The sequence below is a fragment of the Rhipicephalus microplus genome, chromosome 10 (genome assembly GCF_043290135.1).
Source record: "Rhipicephalus microplus isolate Deutch F79 chromosome 10, USDA_Rmic, whole genome shotgun sequence".
In the NCBI taxonomy this organism is placed as follows: Eukaryota; Metazoa; Arthropoda; class Arachnida; order Ixodida; family Ixodidae; genus Rhipicephalus; species Rhipicephalus microplus.
In genome coordinates this window covers 34,619,164-34,641,269 of record NC_134709.1, presented here as the reverse complement: position 1 = coordinate 34,641,269, position 22,106 = coordinate 34,619,164, and the positions used below count along the sequence as shown (strand labels likewise).

Sequence of the window (22,106 nt, the reverse complement as noted above, 5' to 3'; positions counted from 1 at the left end):
CGTCATAGCAACATTGCAGGCCTTCTATCGCGATTAAAGCAAGAACAACTCCCTGGAATCTGTAGTTGAACCTGCAATTTTCTTTTTATACCGAGTTCCTGATCTTCACTTGGATAATTAGATGATTACTGCAGCTAGCATCTCCCCTTCACCTAATGCCCCTGCCAACTTAAACACTGCCGTTCGACCATGAAGAAAATAATGCCACCAGAGCCACTACAACGAGCCAAAGCTGCCCTTTCAGCAGGTGCCACTGCCACTACGTTCACAGACGTAAAATTTACTTGACATCTACAGGCAACATCACACTTTCCGTGATGTGTAAAGTTTGCATACTAGTCCCGATAGTATTGCGCTATGTCTGAATATCCCAGCATCAATACTTATATTATGTAAGATATATTTTGTGTTAAGCAATGCTTTTGATCACTGAAGTGTGTATATACTACAAAAAAGTCAGAAATGAGAAAAATCAGCATTTTCTACCATGTTAAAGATCTATTTACTTAACGTGGAGTCCTAATTTAAAATCAACTTACCGGTGGCAGGTTCTTTATCGACGCGGCCCAGTATGGCAACGGCAATAGTTATGCAGCAGAGTTGATCAACCACAAGGGTTCAACCATTAAGGTCGTTTTAAAAAATACAATGCTCGTCGTCGTGTGAAGCCAAGCAAGCAACCATTGCCTTGGCCCTTCAGGATGACAAACGTGACAATATCTTCAGCGACTCCAGGCCAGCCATACACACCTTCACCGTCGGCACTGTGTGTAATGATGCCTGTCACATACTTGACGTCAAAAGCGTCACCACCCAAACTCTCACCTGGTTCCCCGCTCACATGGTATCCTTCACGGGAGTCGCCACAAACTTATATGAGCTGGCTCGCTCCAAGGCGCAAGGCCTCACTTTTTTTCTTTCTAGTCAGACACTCTCAAGTCAAATTGCAAAAAATCAGCAAACACAACTCAAACTTATGTCCAACTTGACTGTTACCGAAACTGGCTTGCCACACTAAAATTGCCAAGACCTTGAGGCAGTTATATACCAGTTGGCTTCATAATTTTGTTTTTCTTGTTCACTGACAGAAAATCACTGTGCTCAGTGCCGACCAGCGAAGCAAGAAAATAATAGCTTGTGTTCATCAGCTACAACGCTCTTTGATATGACTGCATATGCAGCATTAAAAATGTAGAATATTATGTTTGTTTAAACCGATTGTCACACAAAAGTTGGACGAATCGTGAAAATGACTTTTTTATTCAGGTAAAGAAAAATATATTAACGCACATATAATCCAACATCATGCACAACATTTTCAACAATGTACACTGGCAAGCTTCGTTTCGTGGATTACTTTCAAAGTGATGCCCTGTTATGAGGAAATTGCACATGTACAGTCATACATCTTACACAAATGAACCACATCATCATGTCATGTCAAAAATAAAGTTCACAAATGAATACCCTCATTTAAGAAAAAAAAAGCCCCGCTGCCGTGGCCTAGTGGCTAAGGTATTCGGCTACTCACCTGCAGACCGCGGGATTGGATCGAATCCCGGCTGCAGCGGCTGCATATACGATGGAGGCGAAAATGCTGCAGGCCCGTGTGCTCCGCTATAGGTGCACGTTAAAGAACCCCAAGTGGTCGACAAATTTATGGAGCCCTCCGCTACGGTGTCTCTCATGATAACATGGTAGTTTTGGGACGTTAAACTCGACATATCAATCACTAAGAAGAAAACACTATTTTTCTCACCGGTTTTCGAACTCCATTCAGCAGAAATCCATAAGATGTATAGCATATGCCATATACAATGTTAGAAAACAGCTGAAAGCTTGAAATGGCAGCTGCCGAGTTTTTTTCGAAGGAACAGTTCAATCAGAGTTGTTCTCTCGCTCAATAATATGTGAAATACAGAAATTTTGCAAATCTGAAAGACTGACTGCATACATTCCTATAGTTATTTCCTTTTGCTAATTTGCGTCCCTAAAAAATATGTTGAAAATGTATGAAGAAAGAAAACATAAAGGAACGTAAATCTGAACAGGATCTGAAGAAGAATAGATCATTGTTTAAGATTAACAAAAAACACCCTCCCCGCACTTCAAGCAATATCTGTCACAGTGTTTAAGCTGTCTTAACTACCACGCTGCACATTAGCCAAAAGAACAGCACTGCCTAATGAATTTCTAATTAAAAAAATAACTAGACTCCTCGGATTTCAGTGCAACAACAAGCAATCTTCAAAGAACTGAAATATCTGCTTCGATGGCAGTTTGAACCATAAACACAACAAGTTATTATTTCCTTTTTCTGTTTTTTTTTTCTCAGTTCTTACAATTTTGTTAAACTGAGAGCCTTAAGAAATAAACTATTCCCTATACAAGGGCACATCTGCACTTCTGAATTTCTTCTAGCCGGACGAAATGTGGTATGTAAGAATTCCTTTAGCATTTTCAACAGAATGGCGAGAAAGTCATTGTTTGACACGTGGGCATCTTCAAGGTAAAGCAGAATCAAACGCAAGACTGAGAATGTGGCAGCAACAACATCTTGTTGAAAGACTGGCAGGCCTGTAGTCGTAAAATCATACACATTTTTATTTAAGTGCGAAGAAACATGTAACAACCATCAAAGAGAAGACTGTCAATGACTGGCAAGTAAGTATAACAGAATTGTAAACACAACTATATATAAGCATATACTATATAAAAGTAAAAATAAAACAAATTTCAGGGATATCACAGCACGCATGTAAGCAGAAACATGCCGCTCACTCGAAAAGGCACCGATAGGAATTGCAAAATTGCAAGCTATGAGAAGGAAAGAGTAGGTACCTTTACATAGAAGCCTTACTATAGTTTGAGTACAATTTTCGAGAGATCGAAACAGCAGATTTGAGAAATGAGAAAAACAAAACTTCCCCCAAAACAGCAAGTGTACAGAAGCGCATCACAAACGTACATATATTAAAGAAGTGAGGAGAAATCAAACGAAAAGATCTGGAGTACAACAAGCCATGGCAATGATCTGATTACGCGACATATAAAGTGCTTCAAATCACTACTGAAATTCTTAAAAATTTACTAAAGGTCTGCTGTTGCATGGGATTTGTGCCATCAACTGGGTGTTGCACGGCTGAAGTAACAAGCTGTAACAAAATGTAAATGGGAACATCAGAAGAACTCAGCAAGGAATGCAATCAGAAACCAGAGGCTGCAGAAAATAAGCCATTATTAAATGTAAATATTGATTTATGCTCAATGTTAAAAAAATACGAGATCGAAAAGCATGGTAGTAATTAAATTGAAAAACAGTAACTGTAGAAAACATGGCACCATAGTGCTAAATATTTGTTTTCTTTGGTCCACGCTCACAAGAAAAGCTTTACAGTGAAAGCTTATATGAGATCACAACACGGGTCACGCGAAGCGCTGTTGTCAGCCGCCGCCAATGTCCGTAACCACTATCGCGCAAAATGAGAAAAAAAAAAACTCAGATAAGAAACAGCAAAGGCACGTGGTGACATAGTGAGATTGAAACCCGAGTCCACTGCGTGCCAGCCCAGTATTCTACCGCTGAGCCACGCCGGTGCTTGGGACTTGTTCGCAGACTTGTCTTAGGCAGGCTTGATGTTGGGAAAGGAATCTCGTTAATATGAGTAATAAAGTGTTTTATAACAGCAAAGAAACAATCAGGCCTCACACTGTACGAATTGCATAACGAGTGGGTCGTCCAATGCTCCAACACATTACAAAAGCTTCTTTTTCTTCCCCTATTAACTGTAGCACATAGCCACTTCAGGCGCAATTCTTCAACGTCGTCAGCCATTGAATGCCACACAAAATTCGTTACAAGTGTTTAGTGGATACCACGCTTCTCGGAAGATTGACGAAGGATAGCATAGTGAATGCCGGCCTACTATGCAGATATTATGAATATTTATGGCGTAGTGGGTACCCAGCAAGCATTTACCCAAAGAGTGTTTAGAAAAGGCTCTGAAAGGCTGCTCTTCGTGCTTTAGCTGCGACTGTGCTGCGCCTTCCGCGCAGACCTGGCATTCTTTTGAAATGACCAAGATATCGTAGATGTTCTAACAAGGCTGGAAGTCCTAAGATCTTCCAAATGGCAGCATGCGCAGGTAAAGATAAAACATGTTATTTCAGAGTTTTGAACACGTGTCCACCCCCACAGAAATTTTCAGAAAGATTCTTGATTATTGCAAAGTGCATAAAATGAGACAAACACAACGTAGATCATAGATAGTGGACAACAACAAAGGTTGAGTACCCCACACTTTCCTTCAGTTATCTGCCCACAAAAAAGAATGCATTGTACTTGGAGCCTGTTAAACAACCTTGTTGGACACTATAGTCACGACAATGGTTGCAAAAAGCAAGAAATGTGCAGAAAGTTCAAAATGTTGGCATTCAGACGGAATGAAATCTTGTGCTAACGTGACTTACAGAAGAATTTAGGTTACAAGACATAATTAAGAGACTATAACCCAAAAAAATGGGACAATAACTAGAGAACCTCAATCCTCTTCATAGCATTAGCCCATGCCCCAACTTAATAGTTGCATCTTCAGCAAGATTGCAATAAGAAGTGCTTTACAAGCAAGTAGAATTGAATGAAATGAGAGCAATCACTAAACTGCTGAAGCACCAAGCTTGCTTAAACTGCCCGCCCTTTGCAAACATAATCCCTAGTTCAACATCACTTGTCTTTGATATTGCTGTTCCGCTGACACGCACGCATCTCTAACTTGTCTGACAAGACACTCAGACCTAGACCCTCTACGAAAGCCTCACATCTTTAGCAGTGCGGACTCCGATAGTATCGTAAACTTTTGCATTTACTTGTTTGCACTCTATGCCCTCGTCTAGATAGTAATCTTTAAAGCCTCAAGCTGTACGTCTAAGCAAAACAGGGAAAACTGGGTTATTTCAGGACGTGACCTTTGACGTAACTAACGTGAACAATAACACATATGTTCATCCATTACTTTCGGGTACTCCTTTCTTCTGTACCGACTGCTGCATAAATAAAGCATTCAGGAACAAAATGTACCTTGCAGCTATGCCGCAAGCTTATTGCATCCCAGATTTTGCATGGGGGTGGCATTTTGTCGAGCATACATATACTTTCATCTTTCATTCCAATGCAGCGGATGGCACATTTTGTCCGAAGTGGCAAGCTAAAAAGCGGGAGTCACTTGCACCGATGCCAAGCGAGAAGAATGCAAACTGGCGTTATATATTAGTTTGTTAAGGATAGTACAGGACTCAAAATAAAACTGTGCTCAAACAAAGTAGTAAGCAAGGAGTCCCATGGCACTCTTTGCTTCGTGCTTAGTTCAAGGGCAGTGTTTTTTTTTTCTTTATCTTACGTTCGTTTGTCGAACACTTACTCTCCTCCCTTTCCGTCAACTCGACATTAACTCTACCAAACAAAACCTCCCGCTGACTCAGAGCGCGGGTGTCCGGCGAAAGTAGCACTCCATTCTACTCGGCAGCTTTAACTACTACATAAGGAGGATAAGATTAGCACATCGCTTTGGTCCCTCCACTTATGTGACATAGTGTAGCTTGGCACATTAAACAGCACAGACTATGGCTATGACTAGTCTGGGCATTGCAAGGCACCTCGGGGAATATCACAGCTCTGTCATCACCAGCAGTCACTGCTCAAGGAATGACTCAATATCCTTCTTGACCACGGCATCACCGAGCCACGGCTGCAACACGAGCTCCTCGAGAAACCAGCGCTGCCAGTCACGACCCACGGCTGACACCAGCAGGTAGTGGCCGCTGTGGCTCATGTCTCCTCGAATGTGGACCTCCTGGACACCAGACCAACCGCGAAGCAGCTCTTCCACTTCCTCTGGGCTGTGACGAAGCAGGTCCATGAGCTCGGGGTGCTTCACCTGCAAAGAGAAGTCGTATCAACTAAACCTAAACTGCTTCGGGGTCTTGAACTGCACAGCACACTGAAGAGAAGGATGTCTTCGAACGTACACTGGGACGCTATTTTACACATGTAATGTGTAGAGGAAGGAAGAAACCTCAGAAGTAGCGTTCAATGTGGCACAGATTCATAATTCATTTTATGGCCGGCTGTTTAAAGGCCAACTCTGGCGATTTTTCGAGGTAAATGGATGTCAATGGAGTTCATTGGATACGCTCATTTGCACGTTTGCGCCATTCAGGCCACATAGCAGGCTTGAGAGTATCGCAGATTATTTTCAAATAAATTTTTTAGCTTGCTTCCAAACACTTAATTACCTCGCTTGCCAGAATTAGTGGCAATATTGTGTGTGTGACAATTTTCGCAAAGCAGAAGTGACGGAAATAATGTGCCGCTGCAGCATCTGCTTGTATGCTATACATTGTGTGGGCTTGGCCGGCGCTTCCTTGGTTGAGTGTGCGGTTTTCTTTTCCGTGTTGGTGAGCGTGCGATGGGTGCGAAGTGGTGTTGTGTTGTGGGCCGCACACAATTAGCCATATATTCACCATAACAGCGAAAGCGCTTTAGCCGGTCGACACAGGCACAAACTTGGATGGCCTGGACAAGTTGTGCCATCTGGTGGCATTACGCACAACCAGGCAGGTTCTGGCAACATCATACATTGGAAGTGCACTCGGTTGGGTTTCGGTTTTTGTATTACGATTTATTGCTTATTAAAAATGATTTTCGAATTTGTTGAGCATTTCAGCTATCGGGCACATGACAAGAGTGTCTCGGAACATAAAATTACCATTGCCCCGACACGGTCAAAAGATCACCAGAGTTGGCCTTTAAAGAAGCTCAAAGTATCGAGCTTAATGCCCATGAATTGATAACCAACATTAATACAATGACTCGTGTTCCCCATATCTCGAGATAACCACATCATATTGCTGTGAGTCTGGCCGTCAAGTTTAACACTGGCTTTGATATAAGCGTTCCAAGCTGAAATTACCCTAAACATATGACATGAACCTTCAGAGCAAGAATTATACAGAAAGCTGCATACATTTCACAGAAATACAGTATGCTTTGCTTGTTAATTTCTTTTTAGGTCATCAGCAATATTCCTTTACATTTTCTATACAAAATATTTGACAATTTACTCAGAAATTCTATATGCTTTAGTTGATGAACTAAAGCTTTCCATAATTTTCGATTTTGAGGGCCCGAAACCAACAACATTCTTTTTGATGCCACAGAAATCGGTTGTCAGACTTCAGGTACTTGTCCCTGCTGTTCCGGCTTTCCCATGTGGTTCCTGTGTAATCTACTGTGCCTGTGCGGTCTGTTGACATCGGCCATTTTACTGAACGACCGCGGTGTGTAGCAGAGGTTGGAGTTCCCTTTTTTTTTGCTGTACGTTTGGTTCTACAGTTGGAATCGAGCTCAATTGTGCCTCAGAAGTAGAGGATTCAGATGTTCAGACTGAATTGTGTCTCAATATTAGGAAACCCATGCGCAACAACGAATTTACCGGGGGAATTGAACGGCTTTGCGAACGTCCAGACAAACCTTGGGCAGCGTTGCGATACACGTTTGCCTGAAGTGTAAATACCTCTGTCGCTGCGCATGCCGTTCTGGCTGCCCGGTTACTCGAGCACACCACGTACGCTGGAAAATTTACTGAGAACCGCGAAGCGGCACATAAGTTACTGAAAACCCAGTGACACTGGCACAGTACGAGCGCTGGCAAATTACTGAGAACCCTGAAGTGGCATGAACAAGGAAACCTGGAACTGTAGGAGCAAATATAGCCACCAGATGTGGTGGCAGTCTTGTAACAATGGCCCCCAAGTCTGGCAACTGACTTCTGTGACACTGAACAGAACCTTACATCAAAAGCATAATATGATCACAAAGCATTCAGTCGAGAACTACCAATTATTTTTGAGCACCTGGAGTTTAAAACTTTAACGTAAATCTAAGTGCACTAGAATTTTTGCATGTTGCCAAACTTGAAGTGCAGATACTATAGCCAAAATCTGAGCCCACGTTTTCGTACTGAGCAGTGTGACACCCCATTGCTGAAGTGGGGACATGGCTTGTGGAGTATTTGCTGCATTTTGTGCTCAAACCAGATAAAACTTGTTAATTTTTTCACTCCGATTTAAAATATTCAGTAATATTTATTGTGGATAAACTAGCTTATGAGATACACAAAGCTGCCTTTCTATTGTTTCCAGAGAGTATAGTATAAATAAAAAATCATGCAGCAGAAAGTGTACATTATTAGATAGCTACATATACAATAGGTGCCATGCTGTAAAGTTTTCAAGTAAACCCATAACTTATCACTTTCTAGATGATCAAAATGTTTGTACCATGACTGCCACAAAGAATAAACACAGTAAAATATAAAAAATTTGGCTTGTGTGAATAGTGAATTTCAGGTTTGAAGTGAATTCGAAGCAAATAGTCTTTTTTTTTTTTTCAAACGATTTCGAATCAAATTCGAATAGTGCATATATCTTATTATATTAAGTAATGTGCATATTTATTATTACTCACCTAACCTGCACAATATCTTTTCTTTAATTGAAACAAGGCCTGTTCAAATGCCATTTCTCTTGGTTTAAAGGAAGTGGAAACAGATTTGAATATACTAGCGGTAAATTACTTTCTAAATGCAAACAAAAACTTGTAAAATATATTACGTCATAACATTTACTATTGATTCACACATAAGCCGGTATAAGCTTGTATAATATATCACATACAACATATAGGCCGGTAAAATGAGCTTTTAAACTTTAAAAAATGATGAATCAATGTGAGGGCAATACGTTCATTTAACCTTGAAGTGAAGCTTCCTGGCAGTGCGGACTTCTGGATAGGTTTTCACGCTTTCGCATCCCTCCTTCACAGCAGTGAAACCACCTTTACAAGAACTTAAATTCGAATTATTATACACCAATTTGTTCAGTTTGAATAATTTGCAATTTCCAAAAACTTAAATTAAATTATAAGTGAATCCGAATAGTATCGTAATATTCATTCGAACATTCAAAGCATTCAAATATTTGCACGAGCCTATAAAAATACTTTTTTTTTCTTAATTTTTTTTGCCTTCACAAGCACCCTCTAAAGCTTTTCGGGATGTTAAACACTTCACACTGATTTTCGCTGACACACCAGTTACATTAAGTAAGATTTTACACTGCCTCAAACATACTTGTATCCGAACCGGGTTTCCCTCTTGGACTATCTGCACTGGCTCGTGGAGTTCTGGCTCGCAGGGCATACCCAAGTGGCACAGGTCTCTTGTGATGGCAAGCAGGCTGTAGGTTCTCACGGCGGCCATGGTGATCGTCCGAGTCATCGACAGGGACCACTTGCACTCCCTGCAAGGCGGGAACTGCACCCTGGCACTACTCATGTACCTCAGGAACCCGAGCACCAGCTCACCACCGGTTAACAAACTGCCGCTGCACTGGGCGTTCTCTTCTTCTTTCTCTAAGTCCCCACTCCCCAATTCTTGCTGCTGCATAGTGGCCTTAACAGAGTCCTCAAAGATTTTGGACAAGCAGGACTTGCAAATGGAGGAATGCTTAGCTTTTGAATCCTTCATCAGTTCATCTTTGACGGCCCACTTTGTGATTACTTCGAGGGCGAGGCCCTTCGCAGAAGCTTGCGTGGATTCTTTAGCAAACGCCGCATTCAACTTGGAAAGCAGGAAGTTTGGCGGGATCTGGGGTACTTCAGTGTCACCATACAGAGCTTTCACGAGTGATAGCAAAGCGTCGGCCACAGCCCATGGAAAGCTGCAGCAGCGAGATTCGTTCGGCGCTTCAGAGCTGTACGTCACCATGTACCACGCAGATGCCACCTGCAGAAGCACCGTCTGCCTTTGGTCATCCGTGGTGACGGCCTTGTCTTCATAGGCGGCTTCCACAATGTCGAAAAAACACTGCCGTGTCTCTTTGACCAGGTGCTGGTACTGCTTTGCCACTAGAGTCTCGACGTTCGTCTTCTCGTGGGAGGTATTGTTGAAGTCGAAAACCTTGTTGACGAGACCTGCAACCACTTCACCCTCGCTCCTGATACCATGCTGGCTGAGGATCCTCTGCATTTTCGAGGCATACTCAGCAAGCGCCCGTTCCGCACTCTCCCGGTAGTTTTGCCAGCCCTCGTACTCAAAGAGCTTGCTCTGACAGTCACTTTCAACGAAGTGGTTCTCGAAGTCGGTGCTGATCACAGCTTCCAATGACCGGTGAAGCCGGTACAGCTGACCCAAGATCCGCTTGGACTGATAAGTGTTCTTGTGGCAGCCCTTGTTCATGAAGTCAGGGTACGACGGCGGCTTCTCCATCTTGTCGAGATGAGAAGGCATCCCAGTCTTGGCAAAGTCGAGGCACACCGAGATCTTGTCGGCAATTTTCAGGCAGCAGTCGGAAAAGATGCCGTCCTCAAGCTGATCGGCCCAGGCTAGGTGTGCATTAGCCATCACACCAATGTTGTCATTCTTGATGTAGCTGCAGATGAACTGAATCATTGCTTCTTCCTGCAATGCGAATCCTCTTTATTAGCCTCTGCCAAGCTTTCTTGCCATACAAAATGGGAATTATGCAAGAACAAAAGTGCTGTGCACTCTGATATACACTAATGACCGTGCCTTTTATATAAAGCATAGAAGTGCATTAACGCACCAGGTCATAATCCGAATGACCAGCGACTGTATGGTCCCTGAAGGTCATGGGCTTGCGGTTGGCTCCAGGAAAAAAGAGGTCTTTGTCCCATATGACCACGTACTCGTCACCATCCAAATCAGAACCTGGTAAAAAAAGAAAAAGCAGCATTAGCATTTGTTGGATGACTCAGCGTACCGGAACTTAATTTTGCATCAGTGAGGCCAAGAGGTGATGTGTGCACAATGATTAAACCGGTGCTGCCCATCGAAGGAAGAATGAACTCATGTTCACATATTGAGTGGTGCTCAAATTGAGCACCAATCTCAGGACTTTGGAATCAAGAGTTCCACAAGTGAGTGCCGGCATGAAAATTTGCACAAAACGTGGATTAAGCAATAACAACAAAAAAGCCGGTTATAAGGTTGCAAGGCAGCAACGAGTCACTTGACTCGCTCGACTTCCAAGAACCATGTGGTTAGAACATTACTGATATAACGGGGAACATGGTCTTGACATAATCGTTACCAGCATTGCTTTCAATATTTCTATACTTTTAGTGGCCTAGACAGAGAAATAAAGAAACACAAAAATACTGTAGACAGCCACTACTTCACTATGATATTACATGCACCAGTCTGATTATTTCATTTTCAATTGCTGGTCAAACAGCCTATCAAACAGAAATTACCAATCAGGCTCAAATGAATTGTCACAGTGTTATAAAGAACACATTATGGCAATGCCAAACATGAGACAGAACACATCATTCTTTATCCCAATTCCTTAACTATGCTTAGGAATGGTATTGTAAAAACCTCGCTACATATAATATTTTCCAATGAAGTTTTTGCACAAGCGAGTTAAAGCACTGAAGTATTTTAACACATGAGCTGAAAAACTGATTCATTGAGGTAAATGGATTGCAATGAAATATATATATTTCACAAATCACTGATTCATTCATAACATTCTTTATTGTGAGGTAAAAAAAACAAACCCTCGGCCCGCACCATAAACATAGAGCAGGTAATTAATAATATTCATAATATACAGTAGACTCTCATTAAACAGAACCCAGAAAAAGCAGGAAAATGTGTTCAATTTAACAGGAGTTCCGTTTACAGAGAGATTAGCAGGGCTGAAGAATCTAAGTACAAAACCAATTATAATAAATACAGTTTCTTAAGCAGCAGTTCTGTTTCAATCAAGAGATTATCATTTACTGGGAACTACAGTAACAGCATGGGTACGTACAATAAGCAAACTTTCTCTAAGACATGTGGTCAATATTAGGTTGACTGCTGGTACACTTACCAGCCATCTCATTTGGGTGAGGCCTCGGTCCTTTTGCGGGAAACACGATGCAATCCTTGATGTGACGTAGCTCTGGCACATCCACTGCTTCAAACTTGCGCACATCACCGGGGTGGTGGCATGGGCATTTTGTCACCAGCACAGTGCCTGGAATGGGAAAACAGGATGACGTGATGTTCAATCACACTTTATTGTTAGTGTTCATCAGTAGCAGCACCAGGCAACCTGGTCTTTGAAGAGGCCGAGAGTCTATCATACAGCGCTATGATGAGTCTTGGATGGTCACAAAACGGAGAAACATTTGCTTGCTACTGAAGGCTGTTTCACATGTCCCTACTGCAACGAAAAAAAAAAAATCAATCTGTTCACTCCATTTCCTCTGTTTGCAACCGCCGCTAATGGCGGCTTTATTTCACATGGACTGCAAATTCGCTACGGTTTCACAACAAGCAACGCTTTTTGATGCTGTTCTTTGTAGCAGACACTGTAGGATTTTTCAAATTTATTGTAACGACTTGCAAATCATCATATTATGGAGTTTTCCATTAAGAATAACAAAAAGCACAAGTATTTCATATTTAAAAACACTTTTCAATCTAAATTCATTTTAAAATGCACAAAATCGAGCATTACCAACACAAACAAATCGACACATGTTCGGCAGCTAGGCCGGCCCGTCCCTATTTAGACGACTCCCGACCAAAGAATCGCTCTGCCGCTGCGATCAAAGCAAGAAGTTTCCAACATGTTGGTAGCTCGCTGCAGACCTCTGCAGCAATAGCGAACTTTAGTTTTTCATTGCTGCAAGCGAATTTGCAGCCTGAAAATCAATACTTCTTGGGTCATGTGAAACGGCTTTGAAGCCTGCAAAGGAATAAGCCGAGGGTGGCAAGCCTGCACCTCGTGTCAATGCCTGTCCATGTATTGTACTGGAATAAATCTGAGCAAAAAAAAAGACGAAGCACAACAAGAGAAGATGGTCATCTTTGGTTGATGCTGGACGAGGATGAAGAAATAAGGAGCACAGGAGAGTGCCAGTCCTATGCTCCTCTGTCTTCGTCCTTGTTCCAAGAGTGCTGCTTCAACCAAAGATGAATGCCTACCAACTTCGCTAAAGCTTCTATTATTATAAAGAAAATATGACTACAGCCGATCACGGATATATCAAAATCGAAGGAGATTGCGGATTAGTTTGATGTATGAAAGATTTAATATAAAGAAATAGAGGCCCCAAGAGCTTACTTGTAGCGAATCATCACCTACAATAGGCACATTCAACGAATGACAACTCATTCCGCACGCTGCCACAACAGAATTATTTATTTGCGTGAGAAAAGGCGCTTATCTTGGCCTGCTTTTTCGTTTTTGAAATTAAGTTAAAGACGCTAGTCTCAATCTTATCAAGGCTGTACAGGTGTGACAGCCCGGTTCCCTCCGTGTGGCCGATACGACGAATGAAACCAATTAAGCGGCGAAGTACGAGCGTGTAGCCAGAGCCACGTGCTCACTTCTAATAACTAGGCCTAGGGTGCCTTTTCTACATTCCCGTGGGCAGAAGAGAGCACATGACAGGCTCTTGATGTTCTCTGCTCCGCCTTCTTTGCCTTGATATCTGCCTTGTTTTTCAACAAGGTACTCAGAGTGCTCCGTGGTATCCCGAAGTCGTCCACGATGGTCGAACATTTCTCGCCTGCCTCAACACGCTGAATAGCCTTCAACTTAGTCGCAATGTCAAGGATCTTTTGCTTCTTGACGCTGGCCATAGCTACACGAGAAGTGGACAATTCAAGGAGTCCGCAGCGGCTTTGCACACCACGCACGCAAAAGATAAATACTGCACACGCGGTGGTATGTAGGTGAGGCGACAGCGAAAGCAACAAAGCCCTTGCGAGGCGATAGCCACGTGCAAGGGCAACAGTAAAAGGCATGAGCTGTAATTGGTTGATAAAAATTTGCAGAACAGCAACAAAAAAATAGAAGAAAAGGCGAAAAGAGGAGGCCTTTGGCTCCTTCACACCTGCTCTTCGAGCCGACGGGTGCACGGAGAAAGCATGATAGAGAGAAAAAGAGAAATGAAAAAAAAAAAAAATTGTTCCGCATGTTAGAGAGTGCAGTCTGAGCCCTCTCACCCGAACCTTTTTTTGGAGCGTTTCAGGTTTTAGCAGAGGTCGCCGAGTACTCCGAGTGCCAAAAGCACGCCTTCCAACTTGCGGGGCTGTCGCGGAGATTGCGGTAGGGGGGTGGGGGATCGAGTGCCGAAGTGCATCAACAAGCTGGCGCGGCGTTCATGCATTCGAAGGTGGGTAAAAATACCATTCGATATAAACGTGCGAATTTCTATATTTTTACGAAAGAGTTTAAGGAGATAACTTACGAGTTTGATATACCCAAAAATTCGATATATGTGGGTTTGATATAACTGTGTTTGACTGTACACAAGCGCTCATCTCAAAGGAATTTTTCTTCGCAGAAGGGTCATCGATAGTAGAGTTGTGTGAATAGCAAGACATTGAGGGTCAAGTGAATTTGAATATGAAACTGTGAATGTAGATCAAATAGAACATTTTTCTAATATTTCTTGAATACTTTCACATAGTACTTTGACGTGACATTGCAGAAAAAAAAAAGTTGGAGAGGACTTTTTCCAAGTTGATGAAACGCTGGCGGGGTAGACTTTCCCAGTTGTCTTATCAAGAATGAAGCAATGCAGAGGCCAAATTTACGTACACGACTTTGTGCAACCAAAGTGTTGCTGACAACAATTCACACATGAAAAGCAAAGATGCTATTTCCTCAGGATCTCCTCCTCTTTCCACTTTTGTGGAAGCCCAACTGACGTGGCCGACAAGGGTATGCTCCCCTGGAGTCTGGAGTTCTAAATCTGCGTAGTAGACATCAACCTATGAGAACATCTGAAATATTGGACGCTAAAAATCCTTGGTGTCTGATTTATCAGACTTCTTGCCCAAATTCCAGGTATAAAACAGCATTAATTAAGTCCCACATCTGGCACATCTATTATATCTGCGTTGGAATCTGGGTTTTCTAGACTCAATAAAATTCGCAACCGTAGCAGAGCTTGAAAGAAAACTTTGCTGCAATACAAGTGTTACGGGGTGAAGCATACTGAAAATGTGAAGGGGCCACTGCATATCTCACTGTATTTGTCTTCGGGAAGTTTGAATAGTTTGAATAGTAAAATACCAGCGTCAATCAAATAAAATAACAAATCGTATGCAAAAAAATGTTCAAAATTTCAAAATATTCACACACCCCTACCTGTGACATGTGACACTGCCATGACACTGGTTTTCAAAGTATTGTGTAATGAGTCGGATCGTGCAGCACGACAAACCAAGAAACAATGGCGTGTCACAACCACAAAATGTTTACGAATTGTGTAAAAAATGAAAAGCTGCTGCTGAGTGTTTTCGCCACATTGCATATACATAGCCTCTCTACAGATCACCCAACAATATCCAACAGATTGCTGCAATAATGGCCGCACATTGTGGCCACACATAAAAAATTTTCATGTTCCGAAAAAAAAAAAGGGAAAAGAAAACGGGAAAAAAAGGGGGACCAACAAACCCGTGAGGATATGAGTTGCCTTGCTCTCAGTGCCCAGTTCGGTGTACTGAACGAAAACCTGGCCGTACTGAAGTTGGCCCGTCTCGTCCAAGACACCCAGCATGTTGCGGCCTGCATCGCTGGCCACCGCAATGCGAGTCTTGGTACGCAGTCCATCTGAAATTGAACAATACCACCCAACGCATTCATTCAGGTTTCTGATAATTAATGTCCCAAATCGCAAGGACAAAAGAATATGCAGCTGCCACAAAACTTGTAATGCACAAATTGGATTCTCAGATCACACGCTCCAACATGCAACAGTCACTCACGGGCTCCCCCATAACTCTGAAGTCACACGGTATTTATTTATTTATTTAGTCATTCATTCAGTGCGTACATCTCCTTCGCAGGCATTACAGCAGGGTGGTCATATACATCACTGGGTCATTTGACATTTATTTCTACGCACAAAGCACGGTAAAAGTCATCATTACATTGAATTTCTGCAATATTTGACGAAAGGGCATTCAACTCGCTCACGGTCCTAGAAAAGAATGAATAACGTAAAGTGTCACCTTTAAAAGGAAATCAAAGAACTTTCAAGGCATGGTCCCTTCTTGATGAAATATATGATGGTAATGTGATTGATTAATTGAATGTGCTGACAATGCAAGATTAATACAGTAAAGCATCATGTTACTAAAAAATGCAATTAGTAGCGAGCATTACTCCCAATATTCAAAACCAGATGAAACAGAGTAACTGTTAATTGCAGGCAGCGAGAGCTCCACTGGTCCTCATCTCAAGAAAAATCCTACCTGCTGCATGCAACCTTACAGCCCAACTAGCATCAATTATACTGTCAACATGTCACTTATAGTTGTCAAGAAAATCAGTACGTAATTGAAGCTAACTGGTTTGTCAACTGGTGATTGAGAGAAACTCTAAAATCTGTCATAAATCTCACAATGTAGAAAAAAAATCTTAATCTCTGTTTCTTTGCATTTCAAAATCACATAAAAACACTCAGCACACGATCACCTCAGCCCCTATAATCACGAGTTTGACAGGCTGCCCAGGCCACCGAGTAAAAAATCCAGGAGCCCTTCCACTATCGAAAAAATGTAGAGATGTGAAGCTTGGCAATTTTGAGCGTGACCTACTACTTTTGGGGGCGACGCTCCGAAGGGTCGAGCTTTGTCCCTCCGATGTCTGTTGTCTTCGCTTGCACGCACTGGGAGTGGCGGCCACGAGCTCGCCGATCGTAGGTAAAAGAGAACGAATATCGCAGGTGCGCTCGTGGCACGCTGTTTCTGTCACTACGGTGCCCCAAGAGCTATAAAATGAGCTCATTGTCAGCTCTCTCTCTCTCTCTAGGTAATGGAATGCTCTTCGTTATCAACGAAGACACGACGGCTCGCAGCACGGCAACGCAGTCCAGAGTTTCGGGCTGTGAGAGCGGCTGCAGCACAGCAGTGCAGAGAAACGGATCCAGACTTGCAGGCTTGCAAAGCTGCAGCGAAATGGCAGCAACAGTAACCCGACCTGGAGCTGAAGGCTCGCGAAGCTGCTGCGCCAAGGGAACGTTGTTTTCTCAAATTTCAGGTTGGGTCTCACGCAAGAACCCTTAGCTTTATATTTCACCGATCATAAGGCGGTCATAACGAAAGGAAAACGCCGCCCACATCTCAACACCATATGCCCATTGTAATTAATAAACAGCTTTGTATATACTCTACATGTGTGTTGTCACGTCTTTCCCTGATCGAGTGGGAAATGTACGGGTGTTAATGATCCACCGGAGCTTCGACTACTTGCCATCATTCACTTCGTGGATATCCTGTGATTTTTTCCTTTCTTTTTTCTTTTCCTGTTGCATTGTACATGACGCCTCCTAACTTTGCCCCTTCCTTTATGCCGGGAATCAGATTTTTCAACCCCGCGCTTAGCAGCGCAACACTTCAGTTAATACAGGCACCAATGATGGTCATACGTTCCTATTTGGGTAACGATGAAATGTAGCAACATGAAATCACAAATGACCTCAATAAAAGATCACACTGCCATACCAGAAACGGCTGATCGTTGACAAGCTCATGAATGAGAGAGCATTAATTATAGAAAAACAGTGCATACAATTACAAAATCTGACCTGCGAACCTTTGAGATCGACATTTCTGTACACCCACATTTCTGCACAGTTGGCAGCACCAGTTGGTTCATTTTCCTGCACTTGCCAGCACCAGGTACACCAGGTGCAAGTGAACACAGGGTTCCCTTGCCAGCACCAGGCACAGTGGACCACAAATGTTTACGAACCCTGTGAGCGCATTGCCGAAACCCTCTTAGTGACAGTTCCACTGGATCAGCGACCATAGACAGCACCGCAGCGCCCGAGATGCATCCCTTCCCAAATCTATGGCTCGTCTGTTTTCTGACTGGGTACAAATATTTTTCTCGTTTCCCTTTTTAACATGAAACACTATTTGGAAAATGCGTCTATGAGGTGCTTTTGCCTCGAGAGCAGTTTATGAGCATAACTGTTATCAGTCGCAATCTTCATCACAAAATGATACCTAGGCACACCGCAAAAGTGCTTCGCATGGAAATTGTGAACAAACAGTACACTTTGCGTAAGTAAGAAATTGAAAGGCCAGTGAATCAGAAGGGTTATTTTTGGGCTGGCACCGTGGTTGATGATAGACGGTACACCATTAGGCAGTGTGGACAGGCAGTTAGGCACGTGCTCGCGATCCGCAAACTTATCTGGTTAAAAGTACATTTATGTATGCTTTCCAGCACTTACCCATGGCACTTTTGTACACAGTGCAAAGAAGCAGGCGCACGAAGGGATGCCGTGTCAGCAGAAACCCCCGACTCTGAAGCTCTCGGAAGAAGAACGGCACTTGCACGTAATTTCCTAGCGTGTCCAACGCGACATCCTCGCAGACTAGTGCATTGGCAAGTTGAAGCACCATGTTCTGCTGGAGGTTCACAAAGGCGTGCCCGGGAACGCCCAGCTGTTCCAAGATAGTGATCAGGGGCCGGTTCAGGCAGACTGTACCTACGAAGAGCAGCGAACAAAGCACACTCAGTCGAATGAAATAGATGCAAACTTCCTTTCTCTGGGACATTTTTTTTTTTTCATTGATAAGCAGCTATCGAAGAAGGAATGTCACCGGAGTCAACACTTTGACCAGAAAACTTGTCCTTGAACACACATAGTTTTAGTGGCATGAGCAATTTTAATGGCATGGTCAAACATTAATAAGAAGTCTTCTAAAAAAATAGGAATTGATGGTTCTAATTCAAGTCAAGAGTTATATTGGATAATGATATCGAAGAAGAACTTTAAATATGATTTGGTTCAATTAACTGAAAAATAATCAATGAAAATTCATTGAATTCATTGAAAGGCTGTGAGCAGCTGGGACTGCTGCAACAGCTGGTGGAGTATATTTCGATTATGCACTGCCTTCAACATGGCCTCCAAGATCCACAGCGGGAAACGAAAGCGTAAACCCTAGGAATACACCGAGGCACCCGAACACAGACAATTGAGTGCCATAAACTGACATTGAAGTCAAGGTTTAGGTTCACCTCCAGAATTTCTGTCAGTTTCAGAGACATTCCTAATTGATTGATTTGTGGGGTTTAACGTCCTAAAACCACCATATGATTATGAGAGACGCCGTAGTGGAGGGCTCCGGAAATTTCGACCACCTGGGGTTCTTTAACGTGCACCCAAATCTGAGTACACGGGCCTACAACATTTCCGCCTCCATTGGAAATGCAGCCGCCACAGTCGGGATTTGATCCCGCGACCTGCGGGTCAGCAGCCGAGTACCTTAGCCACTAGGCCACCGTGGCGGGGCTTCAGAGACATTCCTAAAGAGAAGACTTATCATTTTATGAATCTATGCTTACCTCAAATACTGTATTTATTTGTGATTCCTTTCGTCATGTAATCTGACTACTCGCCCTGCAAAATTCTGAATATCCTGGATAAATTAAAAAAAGCCCAGCATAAGATTTCTGAATCCCATTTCATGCCAGTCCTAAAGAGGGGAAAGTCCCTTGCATAAGCACCTGTGCAATGCCCACTGTGCACTCATCATGTCAATGAAATGTAACTAACAGATGTGACAAGCCTTCTCGTAAAGCATTAGGGCAGTTCATGGGCAGAGAATGAAGAGCTCTCTTATTTTGTCAATGTCCTCAGGCGTGCCAATGAAAATGATGTTACAGAAGATTTCGAAGAGCCTTGCTTGTGCTGCGAAGAAGACCCACCGGCTGTTCATGTTTAGTTGAAGTGTAGTGACAAATACGGGCTCTAAAATTGACGAAGAAGATGTTTGTTGTAGCGGAGGCTCGTGCTGCTGCAGCTGCTGCTGAAACCGCTGGTTGCTGTCTTGGTGCTATTAGGCCCAATAAACGGTTGCTCTACCCCGGCATGCGTCTAGCAGTATTCTTACATTTGGTGGAGAGTGCTGGTTGTCTCGAACTGGAACGGAGTGCTGGTTGTCTCGAACTGGAACTCCGTTCCTGGACTCTACCTCAGCCCCTCGCCTCGCCAATGCCTGACAACATGACCCAGCCCCCTGCAGTGATAATCCCATCTGTCACCTGTTCCGGAATGCCACGACAGCGAGATCCAGTGATTTTCAACGCGACCGACGACCAAGGTGCTGAAGACTGGCTGTCGCAGCATGAAGCGGTAAGTGCCCACAATAAGTGGGATGACACAAACAAGCTCGCTTACCTCAATTTCTATCTCGCGGGTGTGGCAGAACTGTGGTTTAACAACCACAAAGCGGTTGGCCAACCTTCAAGACGCGCTTCGCAGAAGTCTTTGGCTGACCCGCTGTTCGCAAGCTCCACGCCAAACAGCGCCTGCGCTGCCGCGCACAGCGCTCAGGCGAGACCTTTACCTCGTATATTGAGGCTGTTTTGGACCTCTGCCGTCGTATCGATTCCGAAATGTCTGACACTGACAAAATACGGCACATCATGAAAGGTATCGAGAACGACGCCTTTCACATGCTCGTTGCAAAAAACCCGCAAACCGTCACCCAGCTTGTTCAGCACTGTCAGAGTTTCGACGAGCTGCAGAGAGAGCGGATTTATACTCGACGTCCAAACCTCGACACGACCTCTACATCTGGGTTAACCATTGGCGCAGTTTCCTCCGAACAAACCACGCTAATGCAGCCAATCCAGCAGTTTGTCCGAGAAGAAGTTTCGCGCCCATTGTCTGTTGTGCCGTACGTTCCGACCAGTGCGCACACACTGACCCCAACGCTCCGCAAGGCAATCGAAGAGCAAGTTTCTGACGCCCTGTCTCCACATACAATCTTCCGCCTATCTCCGCCCCTCTCACTTACGCTGAGGCCGCCAGACGATCGCCGCCGTCGCTACCAACCGTTACGGATCTTGCTAGACAGCCCAGTCCCCTCTACGCAGCAAGTCCGCCTACCTGTCACCACCCACCTCCTGTTCGCCACCCCACACAACTATCAACAAACCCTTGGCGCACTCCAGACAACAGGCCAATTTGCTATTTCTGCCAGCTTCCTGGTCATGTAGCACGCTACTGCCATCGTCGGGATTACAATCCAACTGCTCGTGAGGCGACTTACGACTCCTATCGTCCAGAGCCACCACAGCCGTCTTCGTTCCACTCCATATCGGATCAGTCACCGCCACGCCGCCGCGGCTTCGACAGGAATCGGTCACCCTCACCACGGCTCCGCTCTATTTCTCCGATGCTTCCTCGATCACCACCCGCCCAAACGGAAAACTGACCATCGCAGTTCCCGAGGCAAGAGCTGCACATATATCGAAACCTTCAAGGCCTCCGTTTTTACCTGCTAATGAAATAACTGTGCATATTCATGGTGTACCTGCGAAAGCGCTCGTTGATACTGGTGCTGCCATGTCTGTGTTAAGTGGTGAACTGTGCCGCAAGTTGAAGAAGCTTACGCTGCTGCTTTCCGATGTCTCTCTCCACACGACCACTGCGCATCACATCCAACCTTCTGCGGCATGCCCAGCTCGACTGGTCATCCAAAATATTTTGTATGTAGTCGAATTCGTTGTGTTTTCCCCATGTTCACACGATATCATCTTAGGCTGGGACTTGCTCTGCGCTCATCATGCCGTCGTTCACTGTGCGCGTGCCGAACTAGAGTTGTCGACGATGTGTGAACTGCCCCTGTGTGAAGCGCCGACGTCTGAAGGACCTTCTTTAAAGCCGCTATCTTCCCGAGTCACCGTAGCCACGGACACTCGCATACCTCCTCTATCCTATGTTCATGTGCCACTCTTCTGCGACGACGCACCCTCTGTCACCGCCCTCTTTATTCCCTCCGACAACTTCGGCTCTCGCAAAAGCTTCCTTCTTCCGTTCGCAGTTGTCACCGTAGAAAACTCACGTGGCTCCATTTATATAACGAACTCGCTTCCCTCCCCGGCCATATTATTCCACGGCGAACTCCTCGGTCACCTTGAGGAAATTGATTCTGTTTCATCCAGTCACCTACCTGATGACTTGTCATCATCTCATTAAAACACCA

The 22,106-nt window shown here is 43.9% G+C and overlaps 1 protein-coding gene across 1 annotated transcript in view; it reads right to left on the bottom strand.

The window, feature by feature from the left end:
- Positions 1–1,241: 1,241 nt before the first annotated feature.
- Positions 1,242–22,106, bottom strand: part of LOC119181398 (uncharacterized) — a 41,774-nt gene continuing 20,909 nt past the window's right edge. Inside the window, exons 4-9 of the mRNA XM_037432627.2 lie at positions 18,338–18,595; positions 15,550–15,705; positions 11,959–12,105; positions 10,663–10,787; positions 9,189–10,517; positions 1,242–5,933 (exon numbers count right to left, since the gene is read on the bottom strand). Coding sequence (XP_037288524.2) covers positions 5,688–5,933; positions 9,189–10,517; positions 10,663–10,787; positions 11,959–12,105; positions 15,550–15,705; positions 18,338–18,595 — 2,261 coding nt within the window. The 3' untranslated portion in view covers positions 1,242–5,687. The remainder of the gene's footprint in view (positions 5,934–9,188; positions 10,518–10,662; positions 10,788–11,958; positions 12,106–15,549; positions 15,706–18,337; positions 18,596–22,106) is intronic.